We start from the raw sequence: 17,139 nt of genomic DNA, 5'->3' as shown, positions 1-17,139 counted from the left end.
CTTGTAGCTTCATCATGCACCACTCAACCCTTGCGGCTTCGGTGAGCTTCACCTGTGACCCCGAGCTCACCGCATCAATCTCACATTCGGTATGTGTGCAACCTGTCAATTGCTATGAATCCAGTTCTGCAAAAATCTTAAGCAAACTGAAGAACTCAGAAGTAAATATGAACAAGCGTGTCAAACAAAAACTGAGTTGGTTAGACATTGATGCAAACAACATTTTAATATATATAATTCACTGTCATACAAATAAAGAAATAAGTTATTGGAATAGAGAGAGCATGAACTATTCCTATTCATACTCTGCAGCCAAAATAATAACTGCTTTTCAACAATGTAAATAAAAACGAATTTCATCTTTTCTTAGCTTCCAATGATCACTCTCATTCTTCATTGATCCAAAAGCTCCATCCAAGCTTGTGTAGATGTAGTGTTGAAGTGTCTTTGTAATTCATGTGCTTTAAAAGAATTGAGCTGAATGGTATGAGAAGAACATCCAAATCATGGTTCAAAGGTAGGTACTTCGACTGAAGAACCAAATGAAGCCTGATAGAGAATTCTCCGTACAATGCTTCGGTATGGATCGCCCTCCCTTTTCTGCTTCAAGTAAGAAATTGAGCCTTCAATCTCTGACTTTATGCATAGATATAGCGCATTTGCATCCTTTTTATTCTTCAGAATGTCCAATCCACGTGTTTCAATTGGTTTTCCAAAATGATAATACAGTCGACCAGGTAATTTTGGAAGAAATCCAGGCAAATACATCGGTTGCTCTGATACCTCTCCGTCGGCATTGATCCTATAAACACAGAAAATTATCCGAGCACAACTCTTTGGCTTTATAGGTAAAGAGTTGTGAGAAAAGACATGATGTTCTCGAAAGTACCTTATATTGGTGATGGTTTTATTCAGTTCTTCTATCCTCTCTCTGATGAATGGAATGCTCTCCAGATCATTGTAATCAAAAACCAACTACAAATAGCAATACATAAGTTTTTCAACCAACACATGAAGAATCATGAGAGTGTCATAGGGGAAAATAAACTGTGTTAAACTCCAAAAGTAAAGAAAACATGTTTTGAACTAATTTACATGAAGCAAGTTTATCTAGATACAAAGGAAGGGAAACATTTGGAGGAACTTGGTAAAAGCCAAAATTATCATTTCAAGAGTGACAAAACAATGCAAACAAAAAAAAAAACATAAAAAACAAGAAGTAATAATTCAAATTTGAGCCGGCTATCTTAATCATGATGTTTGTTAGTTGCTGGTGGAAACATCTAAAGAGGCAACTTCTGGGAGTTAGGTAATAAAGGCACAGATAAATCTAAGTAGGTCATGACTAGGGGTGTAAATGAATTGAGCCGGCTCATGAGTTTTTCGAGCTGGCTCAAAAAATATTTGATTCGTATTCGAATTTATCGAATTTGAGCCGAACTTATACATGTTTAACTTTTTTTTCGAGCCGAACTCCAGCCCAAATTATATTGTTCGATAGTTCGCGAGCCTTAATATTTTATTAATATAAGTTAAATATATATTAAATAAATAAATTTTGAGCCTTTCGAGTACACCTATTTTCGAGCAATAATTTAAATAGTTCATGAACATATTCGAATCTTTCGAACCGAACTCGAACCCGAGCCCTAATTCGAACCGAACTCGAACAAAAAATTTTGAATTTTTCGAGCTTCGAATCGAGCTCAAACTCAAATATACCTATTTCGAGTTGAATTCGAGCCTTAGATTTTTCTGTATATTCGGCTCGATTCGGTTCGTTTACACCCCTAGTCATGACAATGGCTTCCTACATTTGACTATTGAATTAAGTCGCTTGCACAATTAGTTAGAGTTTTATGTTGGATCCTTAATCCAACATTGGTCTTATATGTGAAATAATTGTGTTGCGGATTGTAATATTAGGTTAAGCCCAATTAAAAGTGATCAACTAAGGTTTGAGTATTTGACTAGAGATTTTATGGGTAATTTCTATTTTTATGATAGGCTAAAATAGGAATACCAAATATGTAACAGGAAAGTCATCTCTATAAATAGAGGTTATGGTTCCCAAGACACACATACCATGCTATTCTCTTTTGAAGCCCATCATCGGAGAGAGTGCAGAGAGAAAACTGAAGGGGCCGCTCAAGAAAATGTGTTGATCGGAAGGCCAACCGCATGACTCTAAAAGGCTATTAATGGTTATGGACTCAGGTATGCTTCTGCATGTTTGTCTATTATTCTTAATGATTAAACATGAACAATCTTACTTGATGGTTTTCACCATAAGGACAATCTCGATCTAACAAGTGCTGTAACGGTTTTCACCACAAGGACAATTTTGATCTAACATTATATTCTCTAATCATTTTCCTCAAATATATACTACTACCATTTAAAGGTATTTGGTGAAAATTTAAAATAGTTTTATAGTGCTTATTTTGATTCTTTTTGAGAAATAGTCAAACAGAAAATGAGCCTTCCAAAATTCTTTTTGATCCCATGCTACTGTACTGCCCACTTTAACTGATTTAATTCTTCTTTTTCCAGGCCTTCCAAAATACACTGAAAAAACCAAGTTCCTATCCTGATCCAATCAATCATTGAGCCTGATTTTGATGCCTCCAATAGGTATCTTTTATCATAAAGACTTGTCAAACTCAATCTAGTTCACAAGATTTGTTTATTTTGATTCAAATTTATGTTGTGTTTGCCATTTGTTAGGAAGCGGAATAAAAAGGAAACAAGAGGGAAATAAAATGAAAATAGTGGAACAAAGATCTATCATCCGCTTCTGTTTATCCCTCTTCATTTGAGAGAGAAACAAGGGAAGGAAAAAATTGCCATTTCACCTTTTTTCTTTAAGAGATGCAACCATGGAGTACATCCACCGTTGATGATCAGTCATGCCAGTGGAACCCAGTCCACTGTTGTTGGTTAGTTGTGCTCGCAAAAAACCATCTGCCATTGTTGTTCTGATATTGCAGTCGGTTGTCCGCCACTTGAGCCTTGCTGCCCACTATTGGCCGCCTGAGAGCCCCATTTGAGCCTTATACTAATAGAGCTTTGTCCAAACTTCCACTGTCACCTGATGCTACTTGAACTCCTCTTGGCCACTTGATCAACATCGACCTGGCTGAGTGCTTGTTTGAGCTTTGCTGGCAACTCGGCACCACCCAAACTCTATTCACGCTTGCCCACCCGCCAGAGCTTTCTCAAGGTGCTCTTGCCCTAGCCAACCTAGCTACTGTTGCCCCAACCATCCACTTGCTTGTTGACTGGAGCTCCTACCACTCGGTGCCACATAGGGAAAAGTCATAAGCCCTCTTCAAAGTTTGCAAACAAAAGTGTCCGCCCAGCTTTGGGTGAATGCGATCCACTCAAAAACTGTTTTGTGAAAACCTTTTCAAATTCCTTCCTTCAAAATTTTGCAGCAGTTGAACACAGGAAAGCTGCTTGATTTCCTTTTCTTTCCTCTCAAATCCCTCAAACACAATTTTAATGTGGTGAACTTGAGATTGAATATGTAATTTTTGCTGAGAACTTCTGAGGTCTATTTGAGACAATGTAGGGTGGGAGGAATTGCCTCAAATCCAACAGATTCTACCAGCAATTGGAATTTTTGGTAGAATCGTAATAATTCTAATGTTCCATACATCTGTTTACTTCGCATTACATGTATAGTGAAGGAGTGACACACCAAGTTAAGACCTTTAATATGATGCTTGTGAAAGGGATTAGGTGTAGATGGCTATTCAATGCAAAGGAATGTAACATAAATTCTGGAAAATTGACTGTAAGAAATCACCACATTAGTGTCAAGATCGACAGAGCCAGAAATTCGAAGGAACCTGATGAAGGCCAAAACCTATTAGAATCAAGGAAAACAAAAGTTCCCTTTGCCTCTTTAGTCCCACATCCTAAATTTTGATTTCAAATATTTATGCCTTATTTTCCCTTTGATAAGCTTCCAAAAGCCATGTGGGCCTTCTAGGAGGTGGGCTCTCTAATAGTCATACAATTAACAAAAAACAGTTGGCTTGGCAAAAGGTCATATGCTGACTCGGGCGGCCCACACGACCGACCCCACAGCCATAGGTAAATCCTGAACAGGCCATCACATGAGAGGGCATTTCTCCAGGTTTTGTATGGAATCGATCCTTGCTCGATTTGACAATTCTATCATGTGGTGACCAACTCAGCAGGACAATAAACAAAGGGCGGTTGGGCATTTAAGGCATCTTACAGTCAATTTTGAAAATAATTTTATCATTTTTTATTTATGGTGCCATTAGTTTTGAATTTTTTTCATTACTATTTATTTTTACATAATGAATAAATATAGAGAAGCTTTTATTGAGTCTATTGTTATCAATATTTATCTAGGTAATGCAATCAACAATGCAGATGTGTCTTCAAGATAAAACATGGGTTGAAGATGACCAAGCTAGCTTATCCTATTGGACAAGCTTGATTGATGCAAGTTCATTGGGTTTGGGTGGCTCTTCTTTACTTTCTTGGCATACTACTTTTCCATGTTGCTCCAACCTCTTCTACTGTTAACATACTGGGATCTGTGATAGTGAGTCTCAGAATTTGTGGCCAATAGAGGAACCTACTCCCATCCTTGGGAATGATAAAAAGGATAGGAGATAAGAGGAGACTCACTCTTAGGCCCACATGTCTAATCGAAGGTTCCTAAAATAAACTTAAATACCAAGATTTCCCACTTAGTGTTTTGGTTTTGAGGTTAGATTAGGCTTTCAAATTATATCAAAACCCCTTTTAGGTTAGAGTTTCTCCAAAGAAAAATTCCCTCAAGGAGGAGACCACTTGCATGGTAAGCAATGCATACTTGTTCCTTAGTGGATCACAAACTATCTGATAGGTGAACAAATAACTCGCATCCCCTTAATTTGAATCTATCTCAAGACACAAGGACGGAAAGTTATAAAACTGATCCGGAAGGTAAGCAATGCATACTTGTTCCTTAGTGGATCACAAACTATCTTAGCTTCTTTCTTGACTATTGTATATTTTTTTAAGTTGTTCTTGTTCTTACAAATATATAATTCCTTATAAGCTATTCATTTTTCCTTCACTTTCTCTTGCACTCTCATTGCACAACCAAAATTCCTTATTTAGTAGTGCATGTCCTTTTGACTCACCGAGTACACTCTTAGCTACTATTGTCAACTTTGATACCATCTTATCCCATGTCGTATTAGAATCTCCGTATATTTCACCTAATACTTATACTCCTACCTTCTCCTTAAATATATTTTGTTTCCCATCCTTTAACTTCCACCATTTCATTTTAGGAGTCGTATATATTTTCTTTTTATTGATACTATGTTCGAGGCGTATATCCAACACTACTAACCTATTTTGGATAGTTAAGCTTTCTCCAAAATGACCTTGCAATGTTTATAAATCTTTCTATCCTTTTTCCTAATCATAAGAAAATCAATTTATAATTTATTATTCCCACTTTTGAATGTGACTAAGTGTTCTTCTCTTTTCCTAAAAAACGTATTAGCTAATATAAAGTCATATGTGTTGAACCGGGTAGGCTAGCTGGAGAGGGCTGAGTTGCCTAAAACACTAAAACAAAACGCATTTCTCGTCTTTCAACTTAGATTAACAGCAATAGCATAAAAATAAATAATACGAAACTAAAAGAAAGAGTCGCGGATTTTATTTGGTTACAACCGAGGTGGTTATTAATCCAAGGCAGATGAAAGTTCACTAAAAATCTCCTTCAGTGAAGGCGGAGAAGCCTCTTAGACACACTAACAACTCAGACTATTGTTAGGAAATGAATACTCAAGTTGTTGTTTAATTTCCTAGCTCCAGGGGCATTTTTATAACTCCTAGAAATCCTATCCGTAGGCTGAAGGCGCCTTCCATAGGGCTGGAAGGCGCCTCTAGTGAGGCACCGTGAATAAAATTTTATCCACGGCCAACGACTCATTTCGGCCTGGTCGAAGGTGCCTTCCATGGCTAGTTGAAGGTGCCTTCAGCCATTGAAGGCGCCTTTGTCTGAAGGTCACGGAGGCGCCTTCAACTCCTGTTGAAGGCGCCTCTAGCAGCTCCATAGTTCCACTTTAACTCTTCCGTTGCTCCGATTGCCTGGGTGATTTCGGTCAACCGAAATAGGGCTCACTCGAACCCAATATTCGACCTTCTCCTCGAGCAGGCTTCCGCTCCGGCTTCTCATTTTTCGAACATCGCGCACGTCCTTCTCGTCCACCGGTGTACTCTTCCGCAGTATCTCGTCCCTCGGACGCATCGAGCCCATCGGCTCTCTCCCGTGCCATCCTTCTAGCTAGCCGCGTCTTCCACTCGACTTCCTGTGCTCCTAAGTTCCTACACACTTAGACACAGGGATCAAAACATAACAGGACCTAACTTAACTTGGTTGATCACACCAAAAATAACCTTGGGGTTCCAACAATATGCTATCGCAAAATCTAATATAGTTTTTCCTTTCTCATTTCTCGTTCCAAACCCATAACCCCCATGTGTTAGGATCCTTGGCGGTTGGCTAGAGGGGGCTGAATAGCCCCTGCACAAATTAAGCAAACAAAAGTCTTTCTCGAACAAATAACTTAATTAAAATAACACTTGCATATATAGAATGAATAATAAACTAAAAGACAGAGGCACACAGGTTTACTTGGTTACAACTGGAGAGGTTGTTAATCCAAGGCAAATGAAGTCGCACTATTTTCTCCTTCAGGCGGAGAAGTCTCTTTACAGCAATGAAAGCACAGAAAGACGAAGCTAAACAGAAACGGAAGTGTGTACAAGTGTTGCTTAGATATTTCTTGTTGTAATTAGCTTCTAGGAGCAGGGTTGCTTATATAGCCTTGCTCGGGGTGCCTGGAAGGGTTCCAAGCGCCTGGAATGGGATAGAATTCTATCCCCGACGCAACGTTCAAACGCCACGTCGAAATGGCTAAGAATCGGGTTCCAGGTACCCCGGACGGGCCCGGGCGCCCAGAGGCCAAAAATCAGCCCTTTGCTAATTTTTGGTCCCGACCCCTTGCTCCGGTTCTGCTCGCATCGGTTCGGGTCTTCTGCTCTGACTCCGCTCGCGTGAGTGATTTCGGTCATCCGGAATAGGGCTCACCCGAACCCAACTTCCGGCCTTCTCCTCGAGCAAGCTTCCGCTCTGGCTTCTCGTCCCTCAGAATCGCCACGTGCTTCCTTCTCGTCCGCTAGCGTACTCTTCCATAGCTTTTCGTCCCTCGGACAACTGCGTCTTTTGCTCCTCGAGCAATCTTTCGCTCCGACTTCTCGTCTCTCGAAAACACCGCCGCTCCCTTCTCGTCCGCCGGTGTACTCTTCCACAACACCTCATCCCTCAAACGCACCGAGCCCGTCGGCTCTCTCCCGTGCCGTTCATCTCGTTAGTCGCGTCTTTTGCTTATCTTCCTGTGCTCCTAAGTTCCTGCACACTTAGACACAGGGTTAAATACAATATGACTTAACTTGTTTAATCAAATCAAGACTACCTTGGGATACCAACACCATGTATCCTCTCATATTCCTCCTTTTTCATTCCAACATGCTCATTTAGATCACATCATATTAAAATCATTTCATTTGGCGGAATGTTTATAATATTTCATTTAAATTGTCCCCAAATTTTGATTTGGCAGCTTCATCTAATCCTACTTGCAGTGCATTTATGCTAATTATGTTCATAGTTTCTTTCACTACTATTATCTTAAGGGCTATAATTCTATTCCCTTTTCTAACTACTCCTACAACTTCATCATTTAACTTACTATTTACAATAATACACACTTCATTTCTTATTTTACTCTTTCCTGTGTACCATAGCTTAAAATCTGAGTTCTTTATCAGTTTTGTCTTCTCACCTACCCATTTTGTCTCTTGTACACACAAAATACTAATTCTTCTCTTAATCATCGTATCTACTACCTCCTGATTTATAGTGAGGGTTCCTATGTTCCATGTTTCAAATATCAGATTATTAGTTTTCCTATCATATTTGTTCTTATCTAACTTATGGTGTGAGAACTCTTGCTTATTTAACAGTTAACACTATACCCAAGTTCTCATGGAGACGTAGCGATCATTGTCGATACATTGCAATCGGGCCTGTAACGCGAACTCTTGCATATTTAGCACTACACTTGAGTTCTAGAGATATAGCGGTCCTTCCGAGACGTTACAGGCCCTGCAATACGTTCCTTTCAAGGAACAACCTAGCATTAACATAATAATTTAATGGATCTATTTATTGAATATTTGTCATAGTTTTAACGCTGGCTGACAACCTAACGCAATCATTCTCTTTTATCCGGCTCGTCACAGATAAAATTTTAAATAGGATAAAATTTCATATTTAACATTAATGAAGTGAAAATTTTCACTAATGTTAAATACTAAATTTTATCTATTTAAAATTTTGCATTTAAAATTATTTTTAAAATTATATAACTAATTAAGTTACTTAAAATTAATATTTTAAACTTTTAGGGTTGATTGGAAAAAAATTTAAGATTAAATGAAACTTTTCAAGTATACATAATAATCATGATTTAATGAGTTCAAGCTAGACATGATTTTAATTTATTTTGGACAATTTAAAATTGAACCAAATATATATATATATATATATATATATATATAGTCTCATTCAATTATATTTAATTATAATAGTGGTATGTTTTTCAAAAGTTAAAAATTATATTAAAATTTTCTCTCTACGCACATTTCTCACAACCTTCCTCTCCCGCATGACCACTATCATCGCCGCACCTACTGCAAACCCCACGCCCACCTACCGTTGCATAGCGTGTTGTACTTATCACTAGTTTTCTCTAAGTATTTCTCTCGTCCTTTCTCTCTATTTCTCCTCGATCCTCTCCCTCTTTGTTTCCGCCATAAGTTGTTCCTTCAGTGTTGATGCCAAGCTATCTTGATATTAGCCGATGGGCAAAACGATATTTTTTAAATTATGCTCATGTTGACTAGCACGAGTCCACACCTTAATCTTTGATCCAAACTAAAACTATTATGCATGAAAGAAGCATCCTCCCCTGAGAGCATATTTAATGTGCCATAAGAAATACATTAACGAAAATCTTAAAACAAATAACAAGAACAATGTTTACCAAAATAATGAACATAGGATGGGGTACCTCTATCAGATCATCCTCTCCAACGACTCCAAACGGAACTATGGTCGCCCCAAAGCGAGCAGCCATACGAACAAATTCTGGATGGTTTGGCCAAAACAACTTGTGCTCTTCACCCTAGCAAGCAGCTATGCATCACTAAAGATATGAATAAATTAACACTTAATTTTCACAAAAAAAAAAAAAACAACAGTTAATGGCCACCTATATGGAGTGTGTCACAATAAAAAAAGCAACCTAAAAATAAAAATTGTTTCCTGTATTAGTCTCTGTCATCAAAACATCTATCATTGGTGTTCAATGTCCTTTTCTAGGATATTATACCATGAAACTTGATCGAAAAGTTCTAGGATAGAAATGGCACTCTTTGGTTGGATCCAAAGAGCTAGTACACCAAAGATTTGAAAATTCTAGGAAGTGCTTCAGTTTTCCGTCATTAGTTAAAAGCATCTAGTTAAACAAAATTACAAAAGTATATTTTCCATAACAGAAGAAATAAACAAGAATTGGTTCATCCAGAAAAATATCCGAGTAGCTTTTGCTCAATGACAATTTCTGACTCAATATGACAAACAGCTACATTGTTCACTGATCAATTCACTGTTCCCTTTTCTTTGTTTGGAAGTTGAATTTCTTGTTTCCTCACATTTACTTTAAAGAAATTTAATTACAACACTATACTTCCCAACTATCAAGTCCTAAATTATTTATAAGTTCAACCACATTTATGCACTCAACTAAAGCATTTCTTTTACAAATTTTTCATTCTCACCATGAACTAGCACCAAATTCTGACAGGTTGGACAATAATCAAATGGTATGTTCACAAACGTAAGACTAACAACTAGCTATCATTGATTTTCTCCAGCAACTTCCAGTTATTGTAATCCAAGTTATAATATCCCTTTACGCCTCTCCCCTCCATCCGCCTCCACCCTTGCTTCATCTGCTATTGTTATTTTATTATATTTCTACCTGTTTGTTTCTTTTGGTAGAAATGTGGTGTGAGAATGTATTTTGCTTTGCTGGATACACTTAAAGACATATTACAACTAAGCAATCTCACTTTTTGTCTAGACAAAATGGTGGCCCATGGCTGCAGGGCACCATTGCAAGGCCTGCTAGCCAAAAAAAGAACTCAACCTCTTCTTTCAATCAGACTTCCAAGTGAGGGAAGTGCATCGTACCAAATTGGTAACTCTTCTATCAAAAAGTAATGCCAAATTGGATTTGATTCATTTCAAATTTTAAATAAATTGTGTTTCCATACCAATGTGACTGATTAAAATTGCCCCACTAAGCATGGTTTTAAAAATTGTTCCATGTTGATCATCATGGGCAAAACTTTTTGTTACGTCTGCCAACCAGCATGCAAAATAGCTCAAGGTGGCAGCGACTATGATGGAGCTTTCATGCAAGGATTCTACGAGTTACACAAGGTTTTCATGAGGGACAAGATTTGGTTGTCTGTGACAAGGCTTCCTTGTGCCAAATTTTTGTGACAAAATGATGGGGGATCTTCTACACTTGTGCATTTTCCTTCTCCTCCAGATCTTCTTCCACTTCTCATCTCCCTTCTCCTTTCTGATTCCATCAGTACCTCCAACACTGCTTATCAGCATGCCCAACAAGACACTGACACCACATTATTTTAGTTGGAGAGTGAAACTAAAAACAATATTTTAAACCCTGCCTCAAAAGTAAAGGACAAGTGGTGGTAGGGAAAAGACCTTGTGTTTTTATGCTATGGATCAAAAGTAACATATCTGGGTTTACCTTTTGTATAAAATGGTCCACTCCCAACGTCTGCTACATTTTCCCTAATTCATTTTAAGGGAGCGAGTTGTCCTTTAGACAAAGTCACATGAATAAAACCATTCCTAATGACGGGATAGGGTGGGGAGAAGACAAAAGAGGGAGTGATGCACAGAGAGATCATGGTTTCTAAAGTGAGGGCAAGTCTCCTATAGAGGTTGTGCACGATGGTCTTGATTAAAGGTGACAAAAATTGAAAGCACAACATAAAAATCTAGGTGACCTTTGGGAGGCCAATGATATGTGTATCAAGGTTCAACCTTCATAGCCTGAGGGTGACTTCCTAAATGACCGAGGATCACTAAACACTAAACACAAGGTTTACATGGATTCAAGTAAAATTATTATTCCCTTCCAAGGTTGAATACAATCACCCATATTTTGGTTTGAGTGGTGCATGGGACTGATGGACTTTATAAGATTTACATTAATTGGCAAGGCATGTGGTGTTTGTCTTTTTTACTGTATTGTTTTTTGTATGACATGTGATCTTTCTTGTTGGAACAAAGTAAACCTCTAGATGTCAGAACTGTATTTTAAAATTTAAACTTTGCAATGTGCTTATGAAAAAATATTTCATGCAAAGGTTGTGCATATTGGCACTTCTATACCCCAATTTAACTGGAGACTTTTGCATGCCAATATGTATATTATATGCAAGAACTAGAACTACTGAATATGAAATGTTCTAAAATTTAATGTAAATCATAAAAGTTCTTATGCAAAGGTTGTGCATATTGGCACTTCTACACCCCAATTTAACTGGAGACTTTTGCATGACAATATGTATATTATATGCAAGAACTAGAACAAATGCATATGAAATGTTCTAAAATTTAATGTAAATCATAAAAGTTCTAATTGAGAATCATTCTTAAGAAAGCAAGAAAAGTTGTAAAAGAACTATTTAACTTCCCTGAAGTTACCTTACGATGTAGAGCTTCACGAGCACCTCCAGGATACAGGAGTATAAATGATCCCTTTGAAAATAGCCTATACATATTCATTGGAGTCACAGGTGTTGCACCAAAAACACTGAGAGTTTCATTGATAGAAATCTCTTTCCGTGGAGTTTCGGTATCCCTTGAGAATAAAAAAGGGTGTGCCATGCCACGTATAATGACCTTTTTCTCCTTTAAAAATTCCTCATAAAGAGGACGAAGCTCTAGCCCCAATATCATATGATTTCCAACTAAAAGTAGGGGACCTTTATCGGGAACACCTGCAAGACCCCTGACTATTCTTCCATCTTCAAGAGTAGATAGCATGACTGGACTTGCTGCAGCTACATACCATCTGTAGTCAATAATTGGTATGTTGGATGTGAAAGGCACTGTTTTCCATGAAACATTACTTATCAAATATGATATTGCTAACCTTACCTCTCGTTTTGAGAGAACGTTTTTCTGAAATCACTGAGAGATGGAGGAAGGTAATCTGTCACCGTGTCATATTGTCTAGAACGACGGTATGTGATGGTGCCTTTCAAAATATTTAATAAATTAATGCCCTCTTCCTGCCAGTGTTGGAAGAAAGAAATAAGTATTCATATGTCAAATGGACTGTGATATTATAAACTATTTCACAATTTGTGCAAACAAACTCAATAAATAACACTGTAAGTCTAAATTTCATGTTTTTTATGAGCTTGCATGTTCCAACATATTTCAGATACTAAAAATTAATCAAATATATATCAACAAAAGCAGTTACTGCAAAAGGCCAAGGAACTAAAAAAACCATATAACAATGAATTAGTCTACAAAAAGATTCTGACTCCTGAAGAAGAAAAGATAAATGATTCCTTGATCGGATGGCAACTTACTAGCAATAGTGTGTGTCCGCTGTCCTTGAAATATCTAACTCTGCAATTCTTTAGTGAAGCCCAAAGTCGATCTGCTTCATCCCCACTTGGTAACAAGTTATCCTTCCCACTAAGTTACATTTTTCATAGATATAATTATATGTCTACCTTTCGTCCAAAAAATGCACACAATGTAAGGTACAAGGAAGAAAGAAAGAAAGAAACACAACATTCAGGATGAAAAGCATTTTTGTATTTGGATGCAACATTAGAAATCTTGTTTTAGTTTGTAAAAAAAAACGTCAAAATAGTTCACTTAAAAACAATCTGGAAAAAAAAAATCCATTGCCCTATTAACTAAAAAGGACAAAAACAGCAATATGTCAAGCTGGCAGAACTTTACACCTATAAGACCCATGTAATGGGAGCAAAACATATATAAAAACAAGGGAGACAACAATTTCTTGCTTACACGTACTATGTACCACAACACAATATGTACAGATTTTTTATTTACAATAAAGTTGACAGATATATGAAAAAAAACTACCTGGCAAGAACTAGAACTTCAGCTGAAATAGCATGCAGACGAGAATTCACATAAGCAGAACCTGACTTAAGCAGGCGGAGTTTCCACAAAAGAGTGTCTTTCGGTATAATGTCTCCCAAGTCCTGTTATATTCCACTAATTATCTATCATGGTAAAATCATTCCTCCTAGATTATACAAACTAAAGACTTAATGATCTAACTAAGTTATTAATCACTCAAAGGTCATTAAATGACATCAAGAGAAAAGAAATAAAGAAATAAAAAGAGGCCAACCACTTTGCCACGGGTTTAAAGGATCAACCTAGTGCATGGTCTTTTCAACAGATATTGCAAGTCAGTAGCTACAGTAACCTTGCTAAGAATATTGATGAATGCCCAATTTGAGATAGCCACTGCCATATTAATTTAACTGAAATGATATATTATTTCATCTGGTTGTAAAAGGGTATGAATAAAGGGGCTTTTTAGAAGGTTTCAAATCCAAGCCTATATAAGAGACCTTTCTTTAATGAGGTAAAATATCCACTAGGTTTTTGAAAATGGAAACAATGGGTTTTGGAGAAAGGCTTGAAAGGAGTGTTTATAGAGGAAGTTCCTCCACTGACCAAGGAAATGGAAATGCCTCAAATAGACAAGTGTTGGAGTTAGATGGAGGAAATTTGTGATTATTTATAGAATGGGAGTAGCCAGAGGATAACAGACAAGCTTGTAAGGCCTTGCAACTTTAGGTCACCAAGTGAACTTTGATCAATGAGGTTTTGTTCATAAGGTCATTTTCCATGTCTAATCTAATGTGTCTTTACTAGGCGCAATGACGAACCCACAACTTGCATCAGGGTGGAAACTCTACTGAAATTAAATATATCATGGATTACATAAATTTTTTCGCATCATTTCACGCCACTATGAGCACATTCCCCCTCCCCACCCCCCTGGTGCATCACTGTGGAGGAGGCTCTATTGGTGTTGACTGTTGAGGAAAACTCATGAAGGGATGTGGAACTGGAAAGTACATCAAAACCAGGAACTTAGCTTTTAAAGTGATAAGAGTTGGGTAATTTCGACCAACCTTGTCAGCCGAAGCTGCAAACTTCGAGAAGTGAGAATTTGTCAATATTTTGATAAGGTTGCTCAAAAACCTGTCATGGAATTGTCACCAATGGAAAGTATGCAGTTGTTCTATTAATAGGGAGAGACATCTCGGGGGTTGTTTCTGATAAAAAGGGGTGGTCGGAAGAAGTTTCTGCTGGAAGGAGTTGTTCATTCCTCAAAATGGGTGGATATTGAACCCGTTTAAATGTGATGTCAAATAAAATGGCAATCTATTTCAATGTATTTGGTGATAATTATGGACAATTTGTATAGCATTTTGACTGTCAGTTTGTCACAATATAATGGAGTATGAGAATATTATTATTGACACCCTAAGGTCGCCAAGTAGCCATTGAATCACTTAATAAAACTTCAGAGGTGGTCTTACTAGAACAAGTGATTGTTTCTAGTGGCAGAATATCAATATCAAGCTCAGGCTACATAAAGTTTTAGCAATGAACAATATGACACACTTCGATATTATCAAGTTCAGAAACTATTATTGTTTAAAATTTAATTTTATGCCCGGCATATGCAAATCTTTTTGTTCTATCGGCTGACAGACAAGCAGAATAGCCCGAGAAAATAGAACATTGGTTTGAGGCTTCCTCTGGGTTGGAAAACTTTCTGTAACGTGTTTCAGGCTCAAACAAGGTCATGTCAAGTCCTTGAGCCAATGAATTTAAGTTTCAACAAGGCATCCCAACACAGCAAGGCATCTTCGAGGTGTTAGTATTAGCCCTAGTACCAATTATGAGATGATTGTAAAGGGCTCCTTTTGTATCATATTTCATTATTAATAATGGCAAAGTTGGTTATTATATTTACTTCAATTCAGTGCCGAATGAATAAGTATAATAATATCCTAGAGTAGAAGGTTCTAATCTACAACATATCAATTGATTGAATTGATAGTGAGATATTGTAGATATACATAAAACACTACTCTTAACTATTCCTAGTCAAACATTAATATGCAAGGACAATATTAATGTATTGAAACTAGCATAAAGGTCAACGGATGACTTAATCTCACAAGTCATGGATATGAGATATCAGGTTGACACATGAGTATATATTAGAAAATATATACTGAATGACCCGCCATGAGAATGTTTCATGGATCGTTATATGAGTGCATAAACATTCTCATGTGACTATTAGTATGAATAGTCATTAGACCTGAAGTCACTACGATTCCCTACATAAGGAGTTGTATACTTTGGTATCGACAAATGTCACCCGTAACAGGGTGGACCATAAAGTCAATCACTGAGTATGCAATAAGTTATGCGGAGGGATGTGAGTGATGTAGATAAGATCTATTCCTTCCATATGACGGAAGTGATATCTATGGGCCCCTGATTAGTAGGACACAAGAATGCATGGCCATGCTTAAATGAGTCAATATGCGATATTGAGCTTATTTAATTGAGTGTGTCTACTTAGAGATCAAGAAACATAAATATTGATAAGAGAATGACACGGTCTATGCCTCATTGATCAATCTAGATATCGTGGATAGAAGGATTGAGTCATACAAGATAATAGACACGGAAAGGTTAAGTCGAATCTCGACATTTTCGTCACTTGGGTAGCAATGATACCTTGCTAGATGTCACTCATTGCTTATGTATTTAAATGTTCATTTGGATACATTGCCAACGTTACGAGAACCTATTGGATCACACACAAAGAACAAGTCAATGGAGATAGATTCATATGATGGATCATTGGATTTGGATTAAATCTAATTCAAATTAGACTCATTGAGTTAGACTCAATTGAATCCAACTTTTGGATTGAGTCCAATTTGAATTAGACTCACTAAGTCAATTGGATTGATGATTAATGAGTTGGACTCATTAAGTGATTTCATGAATTTGAATTCATGAAGAAAGAGGAGTGAACAATTTAAATTGCTCATGCATTGCATGCATTGGATGAAGAGTGAATAATTTGAATTGCTCATGCATAAGATGCATTGAATTCATTAGATGAAGACAAATATTAATGTCAATTAAGGCAATTGACATTAAGACATAAGGCAATTTCATGAATCTATAAAAAGGGGTTTTGGATTCAATTTTGATGGTGAGTTTTTGGTGTTCTTGCTCTTCTTCCTCCTCCTCTCTTCCACTTGGCCGAAACTTCCAAGAAGGATTGCTAGCACAACCTTTGGTTGCTTCATTCTCCACTTTGTGAGTTTGTGAAACAAACGAGGCTTGTTCATGTGAATACTATAGAGGCGCGACCACTTGATAGCGCTAAGATCCGCATCTAAAGAAACGTTGCTGTCGGGATTGCGAAGGACACGCAACAAAGGTACAACTCCTTTTTCATATAGAAACTTAGTACTTAGTATATGGTTTCCTTTCGTATGGATCTTCTAGAAAGGAAATCGATGTTTTCTGCTGCGCTTTCGCGTGTTTAGCGCCCTAGTTATAGTGGTATCAGAGCCACTTGCGAAGACATATACTAAGTTGTAGTAAAATTTCATATGTGATATAGAAATTGCGTGACATGTTTATTATGATTTACATGATTATGAGCAAGTTTCGGCCAAGAGGTGTTTAGCAAGACCATCATAGCGTTACGGCTCATAATTAGTTGTTTAAATCATAGTAAATTTTATGTCATAATAGATTGAGAATGTTATATGACATGGTGCATGGTTATGACCCTTAAACCCCGATGT

General features: G+C 37.2%; 1 protein-coding gene across 5 annotated transcripts in view; it reads right to left on the bottom strand.

Moving 5' to 3' along the window:
* Positions 1 to 196: 196 nt before the first annotated feature.
* Positions 197 to 17,139, bottom strand: part of LOC121967209 (acyltransferase-like protein At1g54570, chloroplastic) — a 96,534-nt gene continuing 79,591 nt past the window's right edge. For 4 of the 5 annotated variants that reach the window (XM_042517290.1, XM_042517293.1, XM_042517289.1 and 1 more), the window contains 7 exons: positions 13,349 to 13,470; positions 12,820 to 12,928; positions 12,377 to 12,510; positions 11,921 to 12,290; positions 9,156 to 9,296; positions 890 to 975; positions 197 to 802 (listed from right to left, as the gene is read on the bottom strand). In XM_042517290.1, coding sequence (XP_042373224.1) covers positions 505 to 802; positions 890 to 975; positions 9,156 to 9,296; positions 11,921 to 12,290; positions 12,377 to 12,510; positions 12,820 to 12,928; positions 13,349 to 13,470 — 1,260 coding nt within the window. In that variant the 3' untranslated portion in view covers positions 197 to 504. The remainder of the gene's footprint in view (positions 803 to 889; positions 976 to 9,155; positions 9,297 to 11,920; positions 12,291 to 12,376; positions 12,511 to 12,819; positions 12,929 to 13,348; positions 13,471 to 17,139) is intronic. The other variant, XM_042517291.1, reaches the window with a different exon arrangement.

This window comes from Zingiber officinale, chromosome 3B (genome assembly GCF_018446385.1).
Source record: "Zingiber officinale cultivar Zhangliang chromosome 3B, Zo_v1.1, whole genome shotgun sequence".
NCBI lineage: Eukaryota > Viridiplantae > Streptophyta > Magnoliopsida > Zingiberales > Zingiberaceae > Zingiber > Zingiber officinale.
Note: the sequence above shows the minus strand (reverse complement) of the source record. Positions and strands in the feature narration are given on the sequence as shown.